Here is a 23057-nt window from a genome sequence, read left to right as displayed (position 1 = left end):
TTGGCCTGACTGTGAAAGACCAATACAACCTGCACAGCTTGGTTTGGCCTGACTGTGAAAGACCAATACGACCTGTACAGCTTGGTTTGGCCTGACTGTGAAAGACCAATACGACCTGTACAGCTTGGTTTGGCCTGACTGTGAAGGACAATTACAGCTTGGTTTGACCTGACTGTGAAAGACCAATACAGCTTGGTTTGGCCTGACTGTGAAAGACCAATATGACCAGTACAGCTTGGTTTGGCCTGACTGTGAAGGACCAATACAGCTTGGTTTGACCTGACTGTGAAAGACCAATACGACCTGTACAGCTTGGTTTGGCCTGACTGTGAAAGACCAATATGACCTGTACAGCTTGGTTTGGCCTGACTGTGAAAGACCAATACGACCTGTACAGCTTGGTTTGGCCTGACTGTGAAAGACCAATATGACCTGTACAGCTTGGTTTGGCCTGACTGTGAAAGACCAATACGGCCTGTACAGCTTGGTTTGGCCTGACTGTGAAAGACCAGTACAGCTTGGTTTGGCCTGACTGTGAAAGACCAATACGACCTGTACAGCTTGGTTTGGCCTGACTGTGAAAGACCAATACGACCTGTACAGCTTGGTTTGGCCTGACTGTGAAAGACCAATACGACCTGTACAGCTTGGTTTGGCCTGACTGTGAAAGACCAATATGAACAGTACAGCTTGGTTTGACCTGACTGTGAAAGACCAATATGACCAGTACAGCTTGGTTTGGCCTGACTGTGAAAGACCAATACAGCTTGGTTTGGCCTGACTGTGAAAGACCAATACGACCTGTACAGCTTGGTTTGGCCTGACTGTGAAAGACCAATACGGCCTGTACAGCCTGGTTTGGCCTGACTGTGAAAGACCAATACGACCTGTACAGCTTGGTTTGGCCTGACTGTGAAAGACCAATATAACCAGTACAGCTTGGTTTGGCCTGACTGTGAAAGACCAATACGACCTGTACAGCTTGGTTTGGCCTGACTGTGAAAGACCAATATAACCAGTACAGCTTGGTTTGGCCTGACTGTGAAAGACCAATACGACCTGTACAGCTTGGTTTGGCCTGACTGTGAAAGACCAATACGACCTGTACAGCTTGGTTTGGCCTGACTGTGAAAGACCAATACGACCAGTACAGCTTGGTTTGGCCTGTCTGTGAAAGACCAATATGACCTGTACAGCTTGGTTTGGCCAGACTGTGAAAGACCAATATGACCTGTACAGCTTGGTTTGGCCTGACTGTGAAAGACCAATACAGCTTGGTTTGGCCTGACTGTGAAAGACCAATATGACCAGTACAGCTTGGTTTGGCCTGACTGTGAAAGACCAATATGACCAGCACAGCTTGGTTTGGCCTGACTGTGAAAGACCAATACAGCTTGGTTTGGCCTGACTGTGAAAGACCAATACGACCAGTACAGCTTGGTTTGACCTGACTGTGAAAGACCAATACGACCAGTACAGCTTGGTTTGGCCTGACTGTGAAAGACCAATACAGCTTGGTTTGGCCTGACTGTGAAAGACCAATACAGCTTGGTTTGGCCTGACTGTGAAAGACCAGTACAGCTTGGTTTGGCCTGACTGTGAAAGACCAATATGACCAGCACAGCTTGGTTTGGCCTGACTGTGAAAGACCAATACAGCTTGGTTTGGCCTGACTGTGAAAGACCAATACGACCAGTACAGCTTGGTTTGACCTGACTGTGAAAGACCAATACGACCAGTACAGCTTGGTTTGGCCTGACTGTGAAAGACCAATACAGCTTGGTTTGGCCTGACTGTGAAAGACCAATACAGCTTGGTTTGGCCTGACTGTGAAAGACCAGTACAGCTTGGTTTGGCCTGACTGTGAAAGACCAATACAGCTTGGTTTGGCCTGACTGTGAAAGACCAATACAGCTTGGTTTGGCCTGACTGTGAAAGACCAATACAGCTTGGTTTGGCCTGACTGTGAAAGACCAATACAGCTTGGTTTGGCCTGACTGTGAAAGACCAATACAGCTTGGTTTGGCCTGACTGTGAAAGACCAATACAGCTTGGTTTGGCCTGACTGTGAAAGACCAGTACAGCTTGGTTTGGCCTGACTGTGAAAGACCAATACAGCTTGGTTTGGCCTGACTGTGAAAGACCAGTACAGCTTGGTTTGGCCTGACTGTGAAAGACCAGTACAGCTTGGTTTGGCCTGACTGTGAAAGACCAATACGGGATTTTAGATCATTCAGAGTATACGTCACTGTTTCTCATCTCATTTTTCACGCAGGTCGCCCTTTCTTTGCCCGGGTGAGCTGGTTGAAAATGTTTTCTCTTGCGAAATGTGACCCACTTTCTCCAGTCGCCACGACAACATACATGATGAAGGGAAGCATGTTTATCACAGCCAATATTATCTGATGCACCTTTTTTACGAAAGAAAGAAAAAAAACACATCTTTACACTCTACTTCCTGTATCTGAAATTAATTTGACCAAATGTCATTTATATGAAGTTTACAATTTTTTTTTTGTTGGCATTACCATAACATGAAACAGGATATACACAAATATCATATTCCTCTCTTTACCCAGTAAACCTGAAGATTTACACAAAATAATGATTAATAATATTCAAACGTTTTGGTTATTATAAACATCTTATCGTTTCATATCTGGAAATAGTCTAGAGATCGAACTTTTGGTCGGTTCGATTTCGTCTGTACGTCAAGACCACACCCGGTCCATTCTGTGTTATCCTACAACCCCTCCCCTCCCCCCAAAAAGACAACAATGACACCTGTATCTAGAATAACTCTGGTCCCAGAGTTTTCTCCTGCTACTTCCCCACCATCCTGTGCATGAAATAACGGACACATTTTTTAAATCAAAGACAATAATAGTTCGTTGAAGTGTAAGTGTATAAATCCACAGGTATTCCCATCAGGCATCCCCGGTAGTCCACGTCGAATGCTCCAGTCTCTGTCTGTCTAGTGTTGCTTCCCTTCTAAAGGGGACTGCTCCAGATAGTCCAGTCTCTGTCTGTCTAGTGTTGCTTCCCTTCTAAAGGGGACTGCTCCAGATGTTCCAGTCTCTGTCTGCCTAGTGTTGCTTCCCTTCTAAAGGGGACTGCTCCAGATGTTCCAGTCTCTGTCTGTCTAGTGTTGCTTCCCTTCTAAAGGGGACTGCTCCAGATGCTCCAGTCTCTGTCTGCCTAGTGTTGCTTCCCTTCTAAAGGGGACTGCTCCAGATGTTCCAGTCTCTGTCTGCCTAGTGTTGCTTCCCTTCTAAAGGGGACTGCTCCAGATGTTCCAGTCTCTGTCTGTCTAGTGTTGCTTCCCTTCTAAAGGGGACTGCTCCAGATGTTCCAGTCTCTGTCTCTAGTGTTGCTTCCCTTCTAAAGGGGACTGCTCCAGATGTTCCAGTCTCTGTCTAGTGTTGCTTCCCTTCTAAAGGGGACTGCTCCAGATGTTCCAGTCTCTGTCTAGTGTTGCTTCCCTTCTAAAGGGGACTGCTCCAGATGTTCCAGTCTCTGTCTAGTGTTGCTTCCCTTCTAAGGGGACTGCTCCAGAACCTCCTGTCGTCGTCTCAGGATCTCAGCGAACTGGGCGCGCTCCGTGGCGTCCTGGAAACAGAAACCGTGACAACGTAAAGGGGCGTGGTCACGAGGGAGGTGGGCGAGGCCTGGGGGGGGGGTCAGTGGCTGCTGCACTCATCCAATGACTCCACTCCTGAGTCACCTGCCGCGACCAACAGCTTCTCCTGACGCCTCCGCATGATCTCCTGCAGCTCTGACCCTGAACTCCTCTGGAGGGAGAGATAGAGAGGGAGGGAGGAGAGGGGGGACGGAGGGAGGGAGGGAGAGAGGGAGAGAGGGAGAGAGGGAGGGAGGGAGAGAGGGAGGGAGAGAGGGGGACGGAGGGAGGGAGGGAGAGAGGGAGAGAGGGAGAGAGGGAGGGAGGGAGAGAGGGAGAGAGAGAGATAGAGAGGGGGACGGAGGGAGGGAGGGAGGGGGAGGGAGGGAGAGAGGGGACGGAGGGGGAGAGGGAGGGAGGGAGGAAGGGGAGGGGAAGGAGGGAGGGAGGGAGGGGGAGGGAGGGAGAGATAGAGGGGGAGAGAGAGAGAAAGGGGGACGGAGGGAGGGAGGGAGGGAGGGGGAGGGAGAGATAGAGAGGGGGACGGAGGGAGGGAGGGAGAGATGGAGAGGGGGACGGAGGGGGGGAGATAAAGGGAGGGAGGAAGGGAAGGGAGGGGGGAGGGAGGGAGGGAGGGAGGAGGGAGGGAGGGAGGGAGGGAGGGAGGGAGGGAGGGAGATAGAGAAAGGGAGAGATAGAAAGAGAAATCAGAGAAATGAGGTTAGAGCCAGTAAGAGATGTCTTCCACAAGAGGAACACTACGGAACTAAACAATACTACTCGCAGTAGGGCTGAATCACAGAGCTGAAAACACTAGTCAGGCCCCTGTAGAAACCATCCTAGTGTTTATAACTCTATGAATCCACTCAGCAGCTACAGAGAAACTGTTAGTAACATAATGTAGACTGGTGGGAGAATCCTGCGACCGGTCAGACAGTAGGGCCCTTTGCTAGCTCTGGTCTGAGCGAACTGTCGTCCAGATGACCTACAGACCTTTACACTGAGAACCAGCCGGACGACATCGTTCTCAGGACCAGCGATGGAATAAAACTTTTTGTTTACAGAGATGATCTACAAATACCTACATTTCCTTTAGGCAGATTCACTCAACCTGTTCTAAACTGACCTGTAGTTCCATTAGTAGTATTAAACATTACACTCAACCTGTTCTAAACTGACCTGTAGTTCCATTAGTAGTATTAAACATTACACTCAACCTGTTCTAAACTGACCTGTAGTTCCATTAGTAGTATTACTTACACTCAACCTGTTCTAAACTGACCTGTAGTTCCCTTAGTAGTATTACACTCAACCTGTTATAAACTGACCTGTAGTTCCATTAGTAATATTACACTCAACCTGTTATAAACTGACCTGTAGTTCCATTAGTAGTATTAAACATTACACTCAACCTGTTCTAAACTGACCTGTAGTTCCCTTAGTAGTATTACACTCAACCTGTTATAAACTGACCTGTAGTTCCATTAGTAGTATTACACTCAACCTGTTCTAAACTGACCTGTAGTTCCATTAGTAGTATTACACTCAACCTGTTATAAACTGACCTGTAGTTCCATTAGTAGTATTACACTCAACCTGTTATAAACTGACCTGTAGTTCCATTAGTAGTATTACACTCAACCTGTTATAAACTGACCTGTAGTTCCATTAGTAGTATTATACATTACACTCAACCTGTTCTAAACTGACCTGTAGTTCCCTTAGTAGTATTAAACATTACACTCAACCTGTTCTAAACTGACCTGTAGTTCCCTTAGTAGTATTACACTCAACCTGTTATAAACTGACCTGTAGTTCCCTTAGTAGTATTACACTCAACCTGTTACAAACTGACCTGTAGTTCCATTAGTAGTATTATACATTACACTCAACCTGTTCTAAACTGACCTGTAGTTCCCTTAGTAGTATTACACTCAACCTGTTCTAAACTGACCTGTAGTTCCCTTAGTAGTATTATACATTACACTCAACCTGTTATAAACTGACCTGTAGTTCCATTAGTAGTATTACACTCAACCTGTTCTAAACTGACCTGTAGTTCCCTTAGTAGTATTACACTCAACCTGTTCCAAACTGACCTGTAGTTCCCTTAGTAGTATTGTAGTTCCATTAGTAGTATTACACTCAACCTGTTCTAAACTGACCTGTAGTTCCCTTAGTAGTATTATACATTACACTCAACCTGTTCTAAACTGACCTGTAGTTCCCTTAGTAGTATTATACATTACACTCAACCTGTTCTAAACTGACCTGTAGTTCCATTAGTAGTATTAAACATTACACTCAACCTGTTCTAAACTGACCTGTAGTTCCCTTAGTAGTATTACACTCAACCTGTTATAAACTGACCTGTAGTTCCCTTAGTAGTATTACACTCAACCTGTTATAAACTGACCTGTAGTTCCATTAGTAGTATTATACATTACACTCAACCTGTTCCAAACTGACCTGTAGTTCCATTAGTAGTATTAAACATTACACTCAACCTGTTATAAGACTGACCTGTAGTTCCATTATTAGTATTACACTCAACCTGTTCTAAACTGACCTGTAGTTCCCTTAGTAGTATTGTACATTACACTCAACCTGTTCTAAACTGACCTGTAGTTCCCTTAGTAGTATTAAACATTACACTCAACCTGTTCTAAACTGACCTGTAGTTCCATTAGTAGTATTAACATACACTCAACCTGTTCTAAACTGACCTGTAGTTCCCTTAGTAGTATTACACTCAACCTGTTCTAAACTGACCTGTAGTTCCCTTAGTAGTATTACACTCAACCTGTTCTAAACTGACCTGTAGTTCCATTAGTAGTATTATACACTCAACCTGTTCTAAACTGACCTGTAGTTCCCTTAGTAGTATTACACTCAACCTGTTCTAAACTGACCTGTAGTTCCATTAGTAGTATTACACTCAACCTGTTCTAAACTGACCTGTAGTTCCATTAGTAGTATTACACTCAACCTGTTATAAACTGACCTGTAGTTCCCTTAGTAGTATTACACTCAACCTGTTCTAAACTGACCTGTAGTTCCCTTTTTAGTAGTATTATACATTACACTCAACCTGTTATAAACTGACATGTAGTTCCATTAGTAGTATTATACATTACACTCAACCTGTTCTAAACTGACCTGTAGTTCCCTTAGTAGTATTATACATTACACTCAACCTGTTATAAACTGACCTGTAGTTCCATTAGTAGTATTACACTCAACCTGTTCTAAACTGACCTGTAGTTCCCTTAGTAGTATTACACTCAACCTGTTCTAAACTGACCTGTAGTTCCATTAGTAATATTACACTCAACCTGTTATAAACTGACCTGTAGTTCCATTAGTAGTATTACACTCAACCTGTTCTAAACTGACCTGTAGTTCCATTAGTAGTATTATCATACACTCAACCTGTTCTAAACTGACCTGTAGTTCCATTAGTAGTATTACACTCAACCTGTTCTAAACTGACCTGTAGTTCCATTAGTAGTATTAAACATTACACTCAACCTGTTCTAAACTGACCTGTAGTTCCCTTAGTAGTATTACACTCAACCTGTTCTAAACTGACCTGTAGTTCCATTAGTAGTAACAGACCTGAAATATACTGTAGTTCTGTAAGTTGATATTCCGGTTCAGGGTTAAAGTTCCCCCCTTGGCCTTGGGAACGGTTCAGTCTAGTAGTTGTATGGTCATGGAGAATGATGTTAACTGTTAGAGGGGAGCGGTTCAGTCTCGTTGTGATATGATATGATTCTCCATGGCAGTGCAGGCTGAGATACATGGTGAGAGGTGAGGGATGGCAACGTTTACAGACAGGAGGAGACCAGGCGGTGGGGGTCCTAAAGCCATGGCGGTTATCTAGGGAGGAGACCAGGCGGTGGGGGTCTTAAAGCCATGGCGGTTATCTAGGAAGGAGACCAGGCGGTGGGGGTCTTAAAGCCATGGCGGTTATCTAGGAAGGAGACCAGGCGGTGGGGGTCTTAAAGCCATGGCGGTTATCTAGGAAGGAGACCAGGCGGTGGGGGTCTTAAAGCCATGGCGGTTATCTAGGAAGGAGACCAGGCGGTGGGGCTCTTAAAGCCATGGCGGTTATCTAGGAAGGAGACCAGGCGGTGGGGGTCTTAAAGCCATGGTGGTTATCTAGGAAGGAGACCAGGCGGTGGGGGTCTTAAAGCCATGGTGGTTATCTAGGAAGGAGACCAGGCGGTGGGGGTCTTAAAGCCATGGCGGTTATCTAGGAAGGAGACCAGGCGGTGGGGGTCTTAAAGCCATGGTGGTTATCTAGGAAGGAGACCAGGCGGTGGGGGTCTTAAAGCCATGGTGGTTATCTAGGAAGGAGACCAGGCGGTGGGGGTCTTAAAGCCATGGTGGTTATCTAGGAAGGGGAATTCTAAAAGATAGACATCTAGGTTTTTTAGCATCCATCTGTTGGCCAGCTTCACAACATTTAGAAAAAACGGCCTGTTGTCATACTTATTTAAGTATGAGAAATTGTTGATCCAAACTTAAAGACTGTTTTTCAATGTGAGCAGTTGTTATCTTGACCTGCACACTGGATTGTCTAAGTGGTGGATTGGATTTAGAACACAGACCAGTGAGGTGTGTTAGCCTGGTGAGACAGGTGTGTTAGCCTGGTGAGACAGGTGTGTTAGGCTGGTGAGACAGGTGTGTTAGGCTGGTGAGACAGGTGTGTTAGCCTAGTGAGACAGGTGTGTTAGCCTAGTGAGACAGGTGTGTTAGCCTGGTGAGACAGGTGTGTTAGCCTAGTGAGACAGGTGTGTTAGCCTGGTGAGACAGGTGTGTTAGCCTGGTGAGACAGGTGTGTTAGCCTGGTGAGACAGGTGTGTTAGCCTAGTGAGACAGGTGTGTTAGCCTGATGAGACAGGTGTGGAGAAGTCCACAGACCGGTGAGGTGTGTTAGCCTGGTGAGACAGGTGTGCAGAAGTCCTGAACAGAAGAGAGCCGTGACTACAATGAACGCTGGCCAACAGAGTAGAGCCTAGAACAACCCATATAGTGGAACAATACCTGAGTGAGAGTTTAGAGTCTGAAGACTGCAGTGGTCAGAAGAAGACCTGCAGGAGCACAGAGACCAGACAGAAACCACACCTTGCCAGAGCTTTAAAGAGCATGTAGACTGCAAGTACCCCTGCAAACACCTGTATGTACCTGCAAACACCTGTATGTAGCTGTAAACACCTGTATGTACCTGAAAATACCTGTATGTACCTGCAAAGACCTGTATGTACCTGCAAACACCTGTATGTAGCTGTAAACACCTGTATGTACCTGAAAAGACCTGTATGTACCTGCAAACACCTGTATGTACCTGCAAACACCTGTATGTAGCTGTAAACACCTGTATGTACCTGAAAAGACCTGTATGTACCTGCAAAGACCTGTATGTACCTGCAAACACCTGTATGTAGCTGTAAACACCTGTATGTACCTGAAAATACCTGTATGTACCTGCAAAGACCTGTATGTACCTGACCCTAAACATCTGTATGTACCTGTAAACACCTGTATGTAGCTGTAAACAGCTGTATGTACCTGCAAACACCTGTATGTACCTGCAAACACCTGTATGTAGCTGTAAACACCTGTATGTACCTGCAAAGACCTGTATAGACCTGTATGTACCTGTAAACATCTGTATGTACCTGTAAACATCTGTATGTACCTGTAAACACCTGTATGTAGCTTGCTGTGTTTGCAGGTACATACAGGTGCTTACACGTACATACCTGTTGTACCTGCAAACACCTGTATGTACCTGTTGCACGTACATACAGGTGTTTACAGGTACATACAGGTGTTTACAGGTACATACAGGTGTTTACAGGTACATACAGGTGTTTGCAGGTACATACAGGTGTTTGCGCAGGTACATACAGGTGTTTGCAGGTACATACAGGTGTTTACAGGTACATACAGGTGTTTGCAGGTACATACCGGTGTTTACAGGTACATACAGGTGTTTACAGGTACATACAGGTGTTTACAGGTACATACAGGTGTTTACAGGTACATACAGGTGTTTACAGGTACATACAGGTGTTTGCAGGTACATACAGGTGTTTACAGGTACATACAGGTGTTTACAGGTACATACAGGTGTTTGCAGGTACATACAGGTGTTTACAGGTACATACAGGTGTTTGCAGGTTCTGTGATTACATCAAACACACTCAGAAGAAGAGATTGAGGAAAGCAGACACCCAGCCAGTAGAATCCTCTGAACTACACTAGCCACAATGCAACACTGGGTACAAACATTTAGCCCAAGTGGACTTTTCAACACAGTCTGGACTTTGGATAGCTGAACACTTTAGCGATTGGCTGCCTTCCGTTCAGGTTTAACCCTGCACTCTGCCTTGAGGCAGCTAGCTACTGTATCCTTATCCCTGGTCTAACAGCGTTAATCAGCTAGCTTGCAGGGTTAGCCAGGCTCAGCGTTAATCAGCTAGCTTGCAGGGTTAGCCAGGCTCAGTGTTAATCAGCTAGCTACTGTATCCTTATCCCTGGTCTAACAGCGTTAATCAGCTAGCTACTGTATCCTTATCCCTGGTCTAACAGCGTTAATCAGCTAGCTTGCAGGGTTAGCCAGGCTCAGCGTTAATCAGCTAGCTTGCAGGGTTAGCCGGGCTCAGCGTTAATCAGCTAGCTTGCAGGGTTAGCCGGGCTCAGCGTTAATCAGCTAGCTTGCAGGGTTAGCCAGGCTCAGCGTTAATCAGCTAGCTTGCAGGGTTAGCCGGGCTCAGTGTTAATCAGCTAGCTTGCAGGGTTAGCCGGGCTCAGCGTTAATCAGCTAGCTTGCAGGGTTAGCCGGGCTCAGCGTTAATCAGCTAGCTTGCAGGGTTAGCCGGGCTCAGCGTTAATCAGCTAGCTTGCAGGGTTAGCCGGGCTCAGCGTTAATCAGCTAGCTGCGTTAGCCAGGCCGTTAATCAGCTCAGGGTTAGCCAGGCTCAGCGTTAATCAGCTGGCTTGCAGGGTTAGCCAGGCTCAGTGTTAATCAGCTAGCTTGCAGGGTTAGCCGGGCTCAGCGTTAATCAGCTAGCTTGCAGGGTTAGCCAGGCTCAGCGTTAATCAGCTAGCTTGCAGGGTTAGCCGGGCTCAGCGTTAATCAGCTAGCTTGCAGGGTTAGCCGGGCTCAGCGTTAATCAGCTAGCTTGCAGGGTTAGCCGGGCTCAGCGTTAATCAGCTAGCTTGCAGGGTTAGCCGGGCTCAGCGTTAATCAGCTAGCTTGCAGGGTTAGCCGGGCTCAGCGTTAATCAGCTAGCTTGCAGGGTTAGCCGGGCTCAGCGTTAATCAGCTAGCTTGCAGGGTTAGCCGGGCTCAGCGTTAATCAGCTAGCTTGCAGGGTTAGCCGGGCTCAGCGTTAATCAGCTAGCTTGCAGGGTTAGCCAGGCTCAGCGTTAATCAGCTGGCTTGCAGGGTTAGCCGGGCTCAGCGTTAATCAGCTAGCTTGCAGGGTTAGCCGGGCTCAGCGTTAATCAGCTAGCTTGCAGGGTTAGCCGGGCTCAGCGTTAATCAGCTAGCTTGCAGGGTTAGCCGGGCTCAGCGTTAATCAGCTAGCTTGCAGGGTTAGCCGGGCTCAGCGTTAATCAGCTAGCTTGCAGGGTTAGCCGGGCTCAGCGTTAATCAGCTAGCTTGCAGGGTTAGCCGGGCTCAGCGTTAATCAGCTAGCTTGCAGGGTTAGCCGGGCTCAGCGTTAATCAGCTAGCTTGCAGGGTTAGCCAGGCTCAGCGTTAATCAGCTAGCTTGCAGGGTTAGCCGGGCTCAGCGTTAATCAGCTAGCTTGCAGGGTTAGCCAGGCTCAGTGTTAATCAGCTAGCTTGCAGGGTTAGCCGGGCTCAGCGTTAATCAGCTAGCTTGCAGGGTTAGCCGGGCTCAGCGTTAATCAGCTAGCTTGCAGGGTTAGCCGGGCTCAGCGTTAATCAGCTAGCTTGCAGGGTTAGCCGGGCTCAGCGTTAATCAGCTAGCTTGCAGGGTTAGCCGGGCTCAGCGTTAATCAGCTAGCTTGCAGGGTTAGCCGGGCTCAGCGTTAATCAGCTAGCTTGCAGGGTTAGCCGGGCTCAGCGTTAATCAGCTAGCTTGCAGGGTTAGCCGGGCTCAGCGTTAATCAGCTAGCTTGCAGGGTTAGCCAGGCTCAGTGTTAATCAGGTTTAGTAAGAGGAGAAGCACAACCCACCTCCAGAGCGGCCTTCTGGACTGTCACCTGACTGAAGACCCTGGCCCCGTCGTCCGGACACACGGTCTTCAGCTCCTCTTTATTCAGAGAGAACAGCTGCGCTCCGGTTAATACTCCCAGACTGGTAATGGTACTGTAGAGACGGGTAGTAGCACAGCAGTACGGCGTCGTCGTCATCACCACCGTAGAAATAGACATCGGCCAACACCAGAATTGAGCTCATTCATTTAAATAAGTATAGAAAAGCATAGATCTATTAGAACTACTTCTAATATGTCCAGTGTGACTTACAACGAGCTGTAGCCAGGCCTTGACCTCGTCAGGAGAGGAGATATCAGTACTATACTATAGGATGTATTCTCATATAGATATACAGATGATATATAGATATAGATATATATATATATATAGAGAGAGAGAGATTATATTATATACATGTACACTACCGTTCAAAAGTTTGGGGTCACTTAGAAATGTCCTTGTTTTTGAAAGAAAAGCGAAATTTTTGTCCATTAAAATAACATCAAATTGATCAGAAATACAGTGTAGACATTGTTAATGTTGTAAATGACTATTGTAGCTGGAAACGGCTGATTTTTAATGGAATATCTACAGAGGCCCATTATCAGCAACCATCACTCCTGTGTTCCAATGGCACGTTGTGTTAGCTAATCCACGTTTGGATTATGTTAGCACACTAATCCACGTTTTGCAATTATGTTAGCACAGCTGAAAACTGTTGTCCTGATTAAAGAAGCAATAAAACTGACCTTCTTTAGACTAGTTGAGTATCTGGAGCGTCAGCATTTGTGGGTTCGATTACAGGCTCAAAATGGCCAGAAATAAATAACTTTCTTCTGAAACTTGTCAGTCTATTCTTGGTCTGAGAAATGAAGGTTATTCCATGAGAGAAATTGCCAAGAAACTGAAGATCTCGTACAACGCTGTGTACTACTCCCTTCACAGAACAGCGCAAACTGGCTCTAACCAGAATAGAAAGAGGAGTGGGAGGCCCCGGTGCACAACTGAGCAAGAGGACAAGTACATTAGAGTGTCTAGTTTGAGAAACAGATGCCTCACAAGTCCTCAACTGGCATCTTCATTAAATAGTACCCACAAAACACCAGTCTCAACGTCAACAGTGAAGAGGCGACTCCGGGATGCTGGCCTTCTAGGCAGAGATGCAAAGAAAAAGCCATATCTCAGACTGGCCAATAAAAAGAAAATATTAAGATGGGCAAAAGAACACAGACACTGGACAGAAGAAGATCGGAAAAAAGTGTTATGGACAGACGAATCTAAGTTTGAGGTGTTCGGATCACAAAGAAGAACATTCGTGAGATGCAGAAAAAACGAAAAGATGCTGGAGGAGTGCTTGACACCATCTGTGAAGCATGGTGGAGGCGATGTGATGGTCTGGGGGTGCTTTGGTGCTGGTAAAGTGGGAGATTTGTACAGGGTCAAAGGGATCTTGAAGAAGGCCATCACTCCATTTTGCAACGCCACGCCATACCCTGTGGACGGTCCTTAATTGGAGCCAATTTCCTCCTACAACAGGACAATGACCCAAAGCACAGGTCCAAACTATGCAAGTGTCACGCCCTGACCTTAGAAAGCCTTTTTTATTCTCTATTTTGTTAGGTCAGGGTGTGACTTGGGTGGGCAAATCTATGTTTTGTATTTCTATGTTGGCCTGATATGGTTCCCAATCAGAGGCAGCTGTCTTTCGTTGTCTCTGATTGGGGATCATATTTAGGCAGCCTTTTCCCACTGGGGTTTTTTGTGGGATCTTGTTTTTTGTTAGTTACTGTGTAGCCTGCAGAACTTTACGTCCGTTCTTGTATTTTTTGTTGTTTTGACGGTGTTCATTTTTAAATAAAGGAAAAATGTTCGCCTACCACACTGCACCTTGGTCCATTCCTTCAGACGAGCGTAACAGCATGAACTATTTAGGGAAGAAGCAGTCAGCTGGTATTCTGGTCTATAATGGAGTGGCCAGCACAGTCACCGGATCTCAACCCTATTGAGCTGTTGTGGGAGCAGCTTGACCGTATGGTACGTAAGAACTACCCATCAAGCCAATCCAACTTGTGGGAGGTGCTTCAGGAAGCATTGGGGTGAAATCTCTTCAGATTACCTCAACAAACTGACGACTAGAATACCAAAGGTCTGCAAGGCTGTAATTGCTGCAAATGGAGGATTCTTTGACGAAAAGCAAAGTTTGAAGGACACAATTATTATTTTTATTTAAAAAAAAAAAATCATTATTTATAACCTTGTCAAAGTCTTGACTATGTTTCTTATTCATTTTGAAACTAATTTCATGTCTGTTTTTATGGAAATGTCAGGTTCTGACCATAGAAAGCTGTTATTTTCTATGGTAGAGTAGGTTTAGGGCGTGACAGGGGAGTTTCTAGTTTAGTTTTTTCTGTTGTTACGTTCTAGTTTTTGTATTTCTATGTTTGGGGTTTTTTGTTTGGGGATGATCTCCAATTAGAGGCAGCTGGTCCTCGTTCTCTCTAATTGGAGATCATACTTAAGTAGGTGTTTTTTTCCCACCTGGGTTTATGGGAGATTTGTTTTTGAGTACCTGTATGTTAACTCTGCATCACGGTTATGCAGAGTTTTTTTTTTTTTCATTCAGTTTATTTATTTGTATTTCATAGTTTCCACAGTGAAAAATAAAAATTGCGGAACGACACACACACGCTGCACTTTGGTCCGCTTCTCCTAACGACAGCCGAGACAGGAAAACAAGGACATTTCTAAGTGAGCCCCAAACTTTTGAACGATGGTGGTGTATATTTAATCTAAAACAGCAAACAGAGTTGTTTGACCTTAACCCGTTCGGCAATTTCATTGGTCTAATGGAAAGCTTCATGCCGCCAAAAACTGAGCACGTCACAGAAATGTTTTTTTTTTTTGGGAGAGATATATTAGCCGCGTCATTGTTTAAACCGCGAGGTTCGAAGCCTGGGGGGAAAAAAGTTGCGGTTTATAGTCCGGTATATTTATATTTACGGTTTATTAAACTACGTACACAGAGCTGAATCCCTTCAGCTGCAGCCAGGCCTTGACCTCGTCGGGGGAGGAGTCGTACGTGACGTTGACGGACGGGAGGGAGGCGCTGCGAGGAGGAACAGCAAACTTCTTGTTGGCGCTTCGACCCAACGTGAGGCGGTGCATCAACTCATCCTGAACCTCCTCCATGTTGGACTTCCTCCCTACAGGAAGTAACATAACACAGACGCAACGTTACCCCATACCACCTAACCCTGAACCATGACCCTAATCCAACATTACCCATACCACCTGACCCTAATCCAACATTACCCATACCACCTAACCCTGAACCCTGACCCTAACCCTAATCCAACATTACCCATACCACCTAACCCTGAACCATGACCCTAATCCAACATTACCCATACCACCTAACCCTGAACCATGACCCTAATCCAACATTACCCATACCACCTAACCCTGAACCCTGACCCTAATCCAACATTACCCATACCACCTAACCCTGAACCATGACCCTAATCCAACATTACCCATACCCCCTAACCCTGAACCATGACCCTAATCCAACATTACCCATACCACCTAACCCTGAACCATGACCCTAATCCAACATTACCCATACCACCTAACCCTGAACCCTGACCCTAATCCAACATTACCCATACCACCTAACCCTGAACCCTGACCCTAACCCAACATTACCCATAGCACCTAACCCTGAACCCTGACCCTAATCCAACATTACCCATACCACCTAACCCTGAACCCTGACCCTAACCCTAATCCAACATTACCCATACCACCTAACCCTGAACCCTGACCCTAACCCAACATTACCCATACCACCTAACCCTGAACCCTGACCCTAATCCAACATTACCCATACCCCCTAACCCTGACCCTAACCCTAATCCAACATTACCCATACCACCTAACCCTGAACCCTGACCCTAACCCAACATTACCCATACCACCTAACCCTGAACCCTGAACCCTGACCCTAATCCAACATTACCCATACCACCTAACCCTGAACCATGACCCTAATCCAACATTACCCATACCACCTAACCCTGAACCCTGACCCTAACCCAACATTACCCATACCACCTAACCCTGAACCCTGACCCTAATCCAACATTACCCATACCACCTAACCCTGAACCATGACCCTAACCCAACATTACCCATACCACCTAACCCTGAACCCTGACCCTAATCCAACATTACCCATACCACCTAACCCTGAACCCTGACCCTAACCCTAATCCAACATTACCCATACCACCTAACCCTGAACCCTGACCCTAACCCAACATTACCCATACCACCTAACCCTGAACCCTGATCCTAACCCTAATCCAACATTACCCATACCACCTAACCCTGAACCCTGACCCTAATCCAACATTACCCATACCCCCTAACCCTGACCCTAACCCTAATCCAACATTACCCATACCACCTAACCCTGAACCCTGACCCTAACCCAACATTACCCATACCACCTAACCCTGAACCCTGACCCTAACCCAACATTACCCACACCACCTAACCCTGAACCCTGACCCTAATCCAACATTACCCATACCACCTAACCCTGAACCCTGACCATAACCCTAATCCAACATTACCCATACCACCTAACCCTGACCCTAATCCAACATTACCCATACCCCCTAACCCTGAATCCTGACCCTAACCCTAATCCAACATTACCCATACCACCTAACCCTGAACCCTGACCCTAACCCAACATTACCCATACCACCTAACCCTGAACCCTGACCCTAACCCAACATTACCCATACCACCTAACCCCAACCCTGAACCCTGACCCTAATCCAACATTACCCATACCACCTAACCCCAACCCTGAACCCTGACCCTAATCCAACATTACCCATACCACCTAACCCCAACCCTGAACCCTGACCCTAAACCAACATTACCCATACCACCTAACCCTGAACCCTGACCCTAATCCAACATTACCCATACCACCTAACCCCAACCCTGAACCCTGACCCTAATCCAACATTACCCATACCACCTAACCCTGAACCCTGACCCTAATCCAACATTACCCATACCACCTAACCCCAACCCTGAACCCTGACCCTAACCCAACATTACCCATACCACCTAACCCTAACCCTGACCCTAATCCAACATTACCCCATACCACCTAACCCTGAACCCTAATCCAACATTACCCCATACCACCTAACCCCAACCCTGACCCTGACCCTAATCCAACATTACCCATACCACCTAACCCTGAACCCTGACCCTAATCCAACATTACCCATACCACCTAACCCTGAACCCTGACCCTAATCCAACATTACCCATACCACCTAACCCCAACCCTGACCCTAATCCAACATTACCCATACCACCTAACCCCAACCCTGAACCCTGACCCTAATCCAACATTACCCATACCCCCTAACCCTGAACCCTGACCCTAACCCTAATCCAACATTACCCATACCACCTAACCCTGAACCCTGACCCTAATCCAACATTACCCATACCACCTAACCCTGAACCCTGACCCTAATCCAACATTACCCATACCACCTAACCCTGAACCTAATCCAACATTACCCATACCACCTAACCTCAACCCTGAACCCTGACCCTAATCCAACATTACCCATACCACCTAACCCTAACCCTGACCCTAATCCAACATTACCCATACCACCTAACCCTAACCCTGACCCTAATCCAACATTACCCATACCACCTAACCCCAACCCTGACCCTAATCCAACATTACCCATACCACCTAACCCCAACCCTGAACCCTGACCCTAACCCTAATCCAACATTACCCATACCACCTAACCCTGACCCTAATCCAACATTACCCATACCACCTAACCCTGAACCCTGACCCTAATCCAACATTACCCATACCACCTAACCCTAACCCTGAACCCTGACCCTAACCCAACATTACCCCATACCACCTAACCCTGAACCCTGACCCTAATCCAACATTACCCATACCACCTAACCCTGAACCCTGACCCTAATCCAACATTACCCATACCACCTAACCCTGAACCCTGACCCTAACCCAACATTACCCATACCACCTAACCCTGAACCCTGACCCTAATCCAACATTACCCATACCACCTAACCATAACCCTGAACCCTGACCCTAACCCAACATTACCCGTACCACCTAATCCTGAACCCTGAACCCTGAACCCTGACCCTAACCCAGACTCCTGATATTAACCCTGCCCACCATCAGCCACCAGGAAGTAAACATTATAGCACAGACAGACACCTTGCCCTGAGACACAGTATGACGTCTAAAACCTTCTGTCAGGGAAACCAGACACCCAACAACAGCCATCAGATCACCAGGAGACAGTCCAGTACATAGACACCAGGACACATTCCAGTACATAGACACCAGGAGACATTACAGTACATCAGATACCAGGAGACATTACAGTACATAGATACCAGGAGACAGTCCAGTACATAGACACCCACCAGGAGACATTACAGTACATAGACACCCGCCAGGAGACATTACAGTACATAGACACCCACCAGGAGACATTACAGTACATAGACACCCACCAGGAGACATTACAGTACATAGACACCCGCCAGGAGACATTCCAGTACATAGACACCAGGAGACATTACAGTACATAGATACCAGGAGACATTACAGTACATAGACACCAGGAGACATTCCAGTACATAGACACCCACCAGGAGACATTCCAGTACATAGACACCCACCAGGAGACATTACAGTACATAGACACCCACCAGGAGACATTACAGTACATAGACACCCACCACGAGACATTACAGTACATAGACACCCACCAGGAGACATTACAGTACATAGACACCCACCAGGAGACATTACAGTACATAGACACCCACCAGGAGACATTACAGTACATAGACACCCACCAGGAGACATTACAGTACATAGACACCCACCAGGAGACATTACAGTACATAGACACCCACCAGGAGACATTACAGTACATAGATACCAGGAGACATTACAGTACATAGACACCAGGAGACATTACAGTACATAGACACCCACCAGGACACATTACAGTACATAAGACACCCAACAACAGACACCAGGAGACATTCCAGTACATAGACACCAGGAGACCAGTAGATATTACAGTACATAAGACACCCAACAACCTTTTTCCTAAAGTTACATGAAGACAGGTGTGACTTACGGTTGACTGGCAGTGGTCTCTGGTTCGGGTGGTCTCTCATGGTGATGCTAGCTGGGATACTTCCGGCGTCGCTGGAGGTGTTGCTGCTCTGTCTGCTCACCTTGCCGGGAGTGGGACGGGGGAGTTCGGCCGGTGGGGGCAGGGGAGGGGTGGGGAGACGTGGCGGGGCAGGAGGGAGGGGTGTGGGGATGGGAGGCATGGGGGTGGCCATGGGTTTGGGGACGTAGTCCGTCCGCTGTTTCTGAGGAGGAGAAGAGACGAGGAGACTGTAGTGGTGAGGTCATGAACAGATGTAGCCTGGGTCTCCCGAGCGGCGTCGTTCGTCTAAGGCGTCGCAGCGCTACGCTAGCTGTGACACTAGAGATTCTGGGTTCGAGTCCAGGCTCTGTCGCAGCCGGCCGCGACCGGGAGACCAATGAGGCGGCGCGCAATTGGCCCAGCGTCGTCTGGGTTAAGGGGTGGGTTTGGTCGGCAGGGATGTTCTTGTCCCATCGCTGCACTAGCGACTCCTGTGGCGGGCCTGGGGGGCACGGTCCACGCTGACACGGTCACCAGGTGTACGGTGTTTCCTCCGACACATTGGTGCGGCTTCCGGGTTAAGCGGGGCATTGCGTCAAGAAGCATTGCGGCTTGGTTTGGGTTGTGTTTCGGAGGACGCACGGCTCTCGACCTTCGCCACGTCCGTACGGGGAGTTGCAGCGATGAGACAAGACTGTAACTACCAATTGGATTCCACGAAATTGTGGAGAAAAAGGGGTAAAAATAATAAAAAATAAAACAATGATAAAATAACAGATCTAGCCTACAATCAACACCAACAGAATCCATCCACTGTATTAATATGAAGCCGACGTTGCTTAGTTACCTCGTTTAACTCTCCCAGTAATTGCTTGCGTGAGGAAATGGAAATAAAACATGGTTGTGAGGCGTTTTACTGTACTTTGCCCAAGGCACCGCAAACTCACTCAGGTGCAAAGACAACTGACAAGAAACCTCGAAACCACAGCACATCGACAAGGCGGTGTAATACGGTTCAGATGAAACCGCAGCACACCGACAAGGCGGTGTAATACGGTTCAGATGAAACCGCAGCACACCGACAAGGCGGTGTAATGCGGTTCAGATGAAACCGCAGCACACCGACAAGGCGGTGTAATGCGGTTCAGATGAAACCGCAGCACACCGACAAGGCGGTGTAATGCGGTTCAGATGAAACCGCAGCACACCGACAAGGCGGTGTAATGCGGTTCAGATGAAACCGCAGCACATGGACAAGGCGGTGTAATGCGGTTCAGATGAAACCGCAGCACATCCACAAGGCGGTGTAATGCGGTTCAGATGAAACCGCAGCACATCCACAAGGCGGTGTAATGCGGTTCAGATGAAACCGCAGCACATCCACAAGGCGGTGTAATGCGGTTCAGATGAAACCGCAGCACATCCACAAGGCGGTGTAATGCGGTTCAGATGAAACCGCAGCACAAGGGAGCCAGATCCCTCCACTAGCTAGGCTAGAGGGAAAGGGAACCAGATCCCTCCACTAGCTAGGCTAGAGGGGAAGGGAACCAGATCCCTCCACTAGCTTGGCTAGAGGGGAAGGGAACCAGATCCCTCCACTAGCTAGGCTAGAGGGGAAGGGAACCAGATCCCTCCACTAGCTAGGCTAGAGGGGAAGGGAGCCAGATCCCTCCACTAGCTAGGCTAGAGGGGAAGGGAACCAGATCCCTCCACTAGCTAGGCTAGAGGGGAAGGGAGCCAGATCCCTCCACTAGCTAGGCTAGAGGGAAGGGAACCAGATCCCTCCACTAGCTAGGCTAGAGGGAAGGGAACCAGATCCCTCCACTAGCTAGGCTAGAGGGAAGGGAACCAGATCCCTCCACTAGCTAGGCTAGAGGGGAAGGGAACCAGATCCCTCCACTAGCTAGGCTAGAGGGAAGGGAACCAGATCCCTCCACTAGCTAGGCTAGAGGGGAAGGGAACCAGATCCCTCCACTAGCTAGGCTAGAGGGGAAGGGAACCAGATCCCTCCACTAGCTAGGCTAGAGGGGAAGGGAACCAGATCCCTCCACTAGCTAGGCTAGAGGGAAGGGAGCCAGATCCCTCCACTAGCTAGGCTAGAGGGGAAGGGAACCAGATCCCTCCACTAGCTAGGCTAGAGGGGAAGGGAACCAGATCCCTCCACTAGCTAGGCTAGAGGGGAAGGGAACCAGATCCCTCCACTAGCTAGGCTAGAGGGGAAGGGAACCAGATCCCTCCACTAGCTAGGCTAGAGGAAGGGAACCAGATCCCTCCACTAGCTAGGCTAGAGGGGAAGGGAACCAGATCCCTCCACTAGCTAGGCTAGAGGGAAGGGAACCAGATCCCTCCACTAGCTAGGCTAGAGGGGAAGGGAACCAGATCCCTCCACTAGCTAGGCTAGAGGGAAGGGAACCAGATCCCTCCACTAGCTAGGCTAGAGGGGAAGGGGAACCAGATCCCTCCACTAGCTAGGCTAGAGGGAAGGGAACCAGATCCCTCCACTAGCTGGGCTAGAGGGGAAGGGAACCAGATCCCTCCACTAGCTAGGCTAGAGGGGAAGGGAACCAGATCCCTCCACTAGCTAGGCTAGAGGGAAGGGAACCAGATCCCTCCACTAGCTAGGCTAGAGGGGAAGGGAACCAGATCCTCCACTAGCTAGGCTAGAGGAAGGGAGCCAGATCCCTCCACTAGCTAGGCTAGAGGAAGGGAACCAGATCCCTCCACTAGCTAGGCTAGAGGGGAAGGGAACCAGATCCCTCCACTAGCTAGGCTAGAGGAAGGGAACCAGATCCCTCCACTAGCTAGGCTAGAGGGGAAGGGAACCAGATCCCTCCACTAGCTAGGCTAGAGGAAGGGAACCAGATCCCTCCACTAGCTAGGCTAGAGGAAGGGAGCCAGATCCCTCCACTAGCTAGGCTAGAGGAAGGGAACCAGATCCCTCCACTAGCTAGGCTAGAGGAAGGGAACCAGATCCCTCCACTAGCTAGGCTAGAGGGGAAGGGGAGCCAGATCCCTCCACTAGCTAGGCTAGAGGGGAAGGGAACCAGATCCCTCCACTAGCCAAGGCTAGAGGGGAAGGGAACCAGATCCCTCCACTAGCTAGGCTAGAGGGGAAGGGAACCAGATCCCTCCACTAGCTAGGCTAGAGGGGAAGGGAACCAGATCCCTCCACTAGCTAGGCTAGAGGGGAAGGTTAGGGGCCCAGCTCTGACTACAGAAGGTTAGGGGCCGGACTCTGACTGCAGAAGGTTAGGGGCCCGGCTCTGACTGCAGAAGGTTAGGGGCCCGGCTCTGACTGCAGAAGGTTAGGGGCCCGGCTCTGACTGCAGAAGGTTAGGGGCCCGGCTCTGACTGCAGAAGGTTAGGGGCCCGGCTCTGACTGCAGAAGGTTAGGGGCCCGGCTCTGACTGCAGAAGGTTAGGGGCCCGGCTCTGACTGCAGAAGGTTAGGGGCCCGGCTCTGACTGCAGAAGGTTAGGGGCCCGGCTCTGACTGCAGAAGGTTAGGGGCCCGGCTCTGACTGCAGAAGGTTAGGGGCCCGGCTCTGACTGCAGAAGGTTAGGGCCCGGCTCTGACTGCAGAAGGTTAGGGGCCCGGCTCTGACTGCAGAAGGTTAGGGGCCCGGCTCTGACTGCAGAAGGTTAGGGGCCCGGCTCTGACTGCAGAAGGTTAGGGGCCCGGCTCTGACTGCAGAAGGTTAGGGGCCCGGCTCTGACTGCAGAAGGTTAGGGGCCCGCTCTGACTGCAGAAGGTTAGGGGCCCGGCTCTGACTGCAGAAGGTTAGGGGCCCGGCTCTGACTGCAGAAGGTTAGGGGCCCGGCTCTGACTGCAGAAGGTTAGGGGCCCGGCTCTGACTGCAGAAGGTTAGGGGCCCGGCTCTGACTGCAGAAGGTTAGGGGCCCGGCTCTGACTGCAGAAGGTTAGGGGCC

The 23057-nt window shown here is 48.4% G+C and overlaps 1 protein-coding gene across 5 annotated transcripts; it reads right to left on the bottom strand.

Annotated features, from left to right (window-relative positions):
* Nucleotides 1-2455: 2455 nt before the first annotated feature.
* On the bottom strand, nt 2456-20884 carry LOC106576671 (epidermal growth factor receptor kinase substrate 8). 5 transcript variants are annotated; one of them, XM_045711649.1, is made up of 5 exons: nt 19977-20884; nt 19112-19352; nt 14878-15061; nt 11838-11970; nt 2456-3791 (listed from the first exon to the last, which is right to left on the bottom strand). In XM_045711649.1, exons 2-5 carry the CDS (start codon nt 19320-19322, stop codon nt 3681-3683), a joined length of 639 nt encoding a protein of 212 aa, XP_045567605.1. In that variant the 5' UTR covers nt 19323-19352; nt 19977-20884; the 3' UTR covers nt 2456-3680. The 5 variants fall into 5 exon arrangements, with proteins under 5 accessions (XP_045567605.1, XP_045567607.1, XP_045567608.1 ...); XM_045711651.1 differs by lacking the exon at nt 19977-20884 and having other exon boundaries at nt 2456-3482; nt 3535-3609; nt 19112-19527; XM_045711652.1 differs by lacking the exon at nt 19977-20884 and adding an exon at nt 8672-8718 and having other exon boundaries at nt 19112-19524.
* Nucleotides 20885-23057: the final 2173 nt, after the last annotated feature.

The sequence above is a fragment of the Salmo salar genome, unplaced genomic scaffold, assembly GCF_905237065.1.
Source record: "Salmo salar unplaced genomic scaffold, Ssal_v3.1, whole genome shotgun sequence".
Classification (NCBI taxonomy): Eukaryota; Metazoa; Chordata; class Actinopteri; order Salmoniformes; family Salmonidae; genus Salmo; species Salmo salar.
Note: the sequence above shows the minus strand (reverse complement) of the source record. Positions and strands in the feature narration are given on the sequence as shown.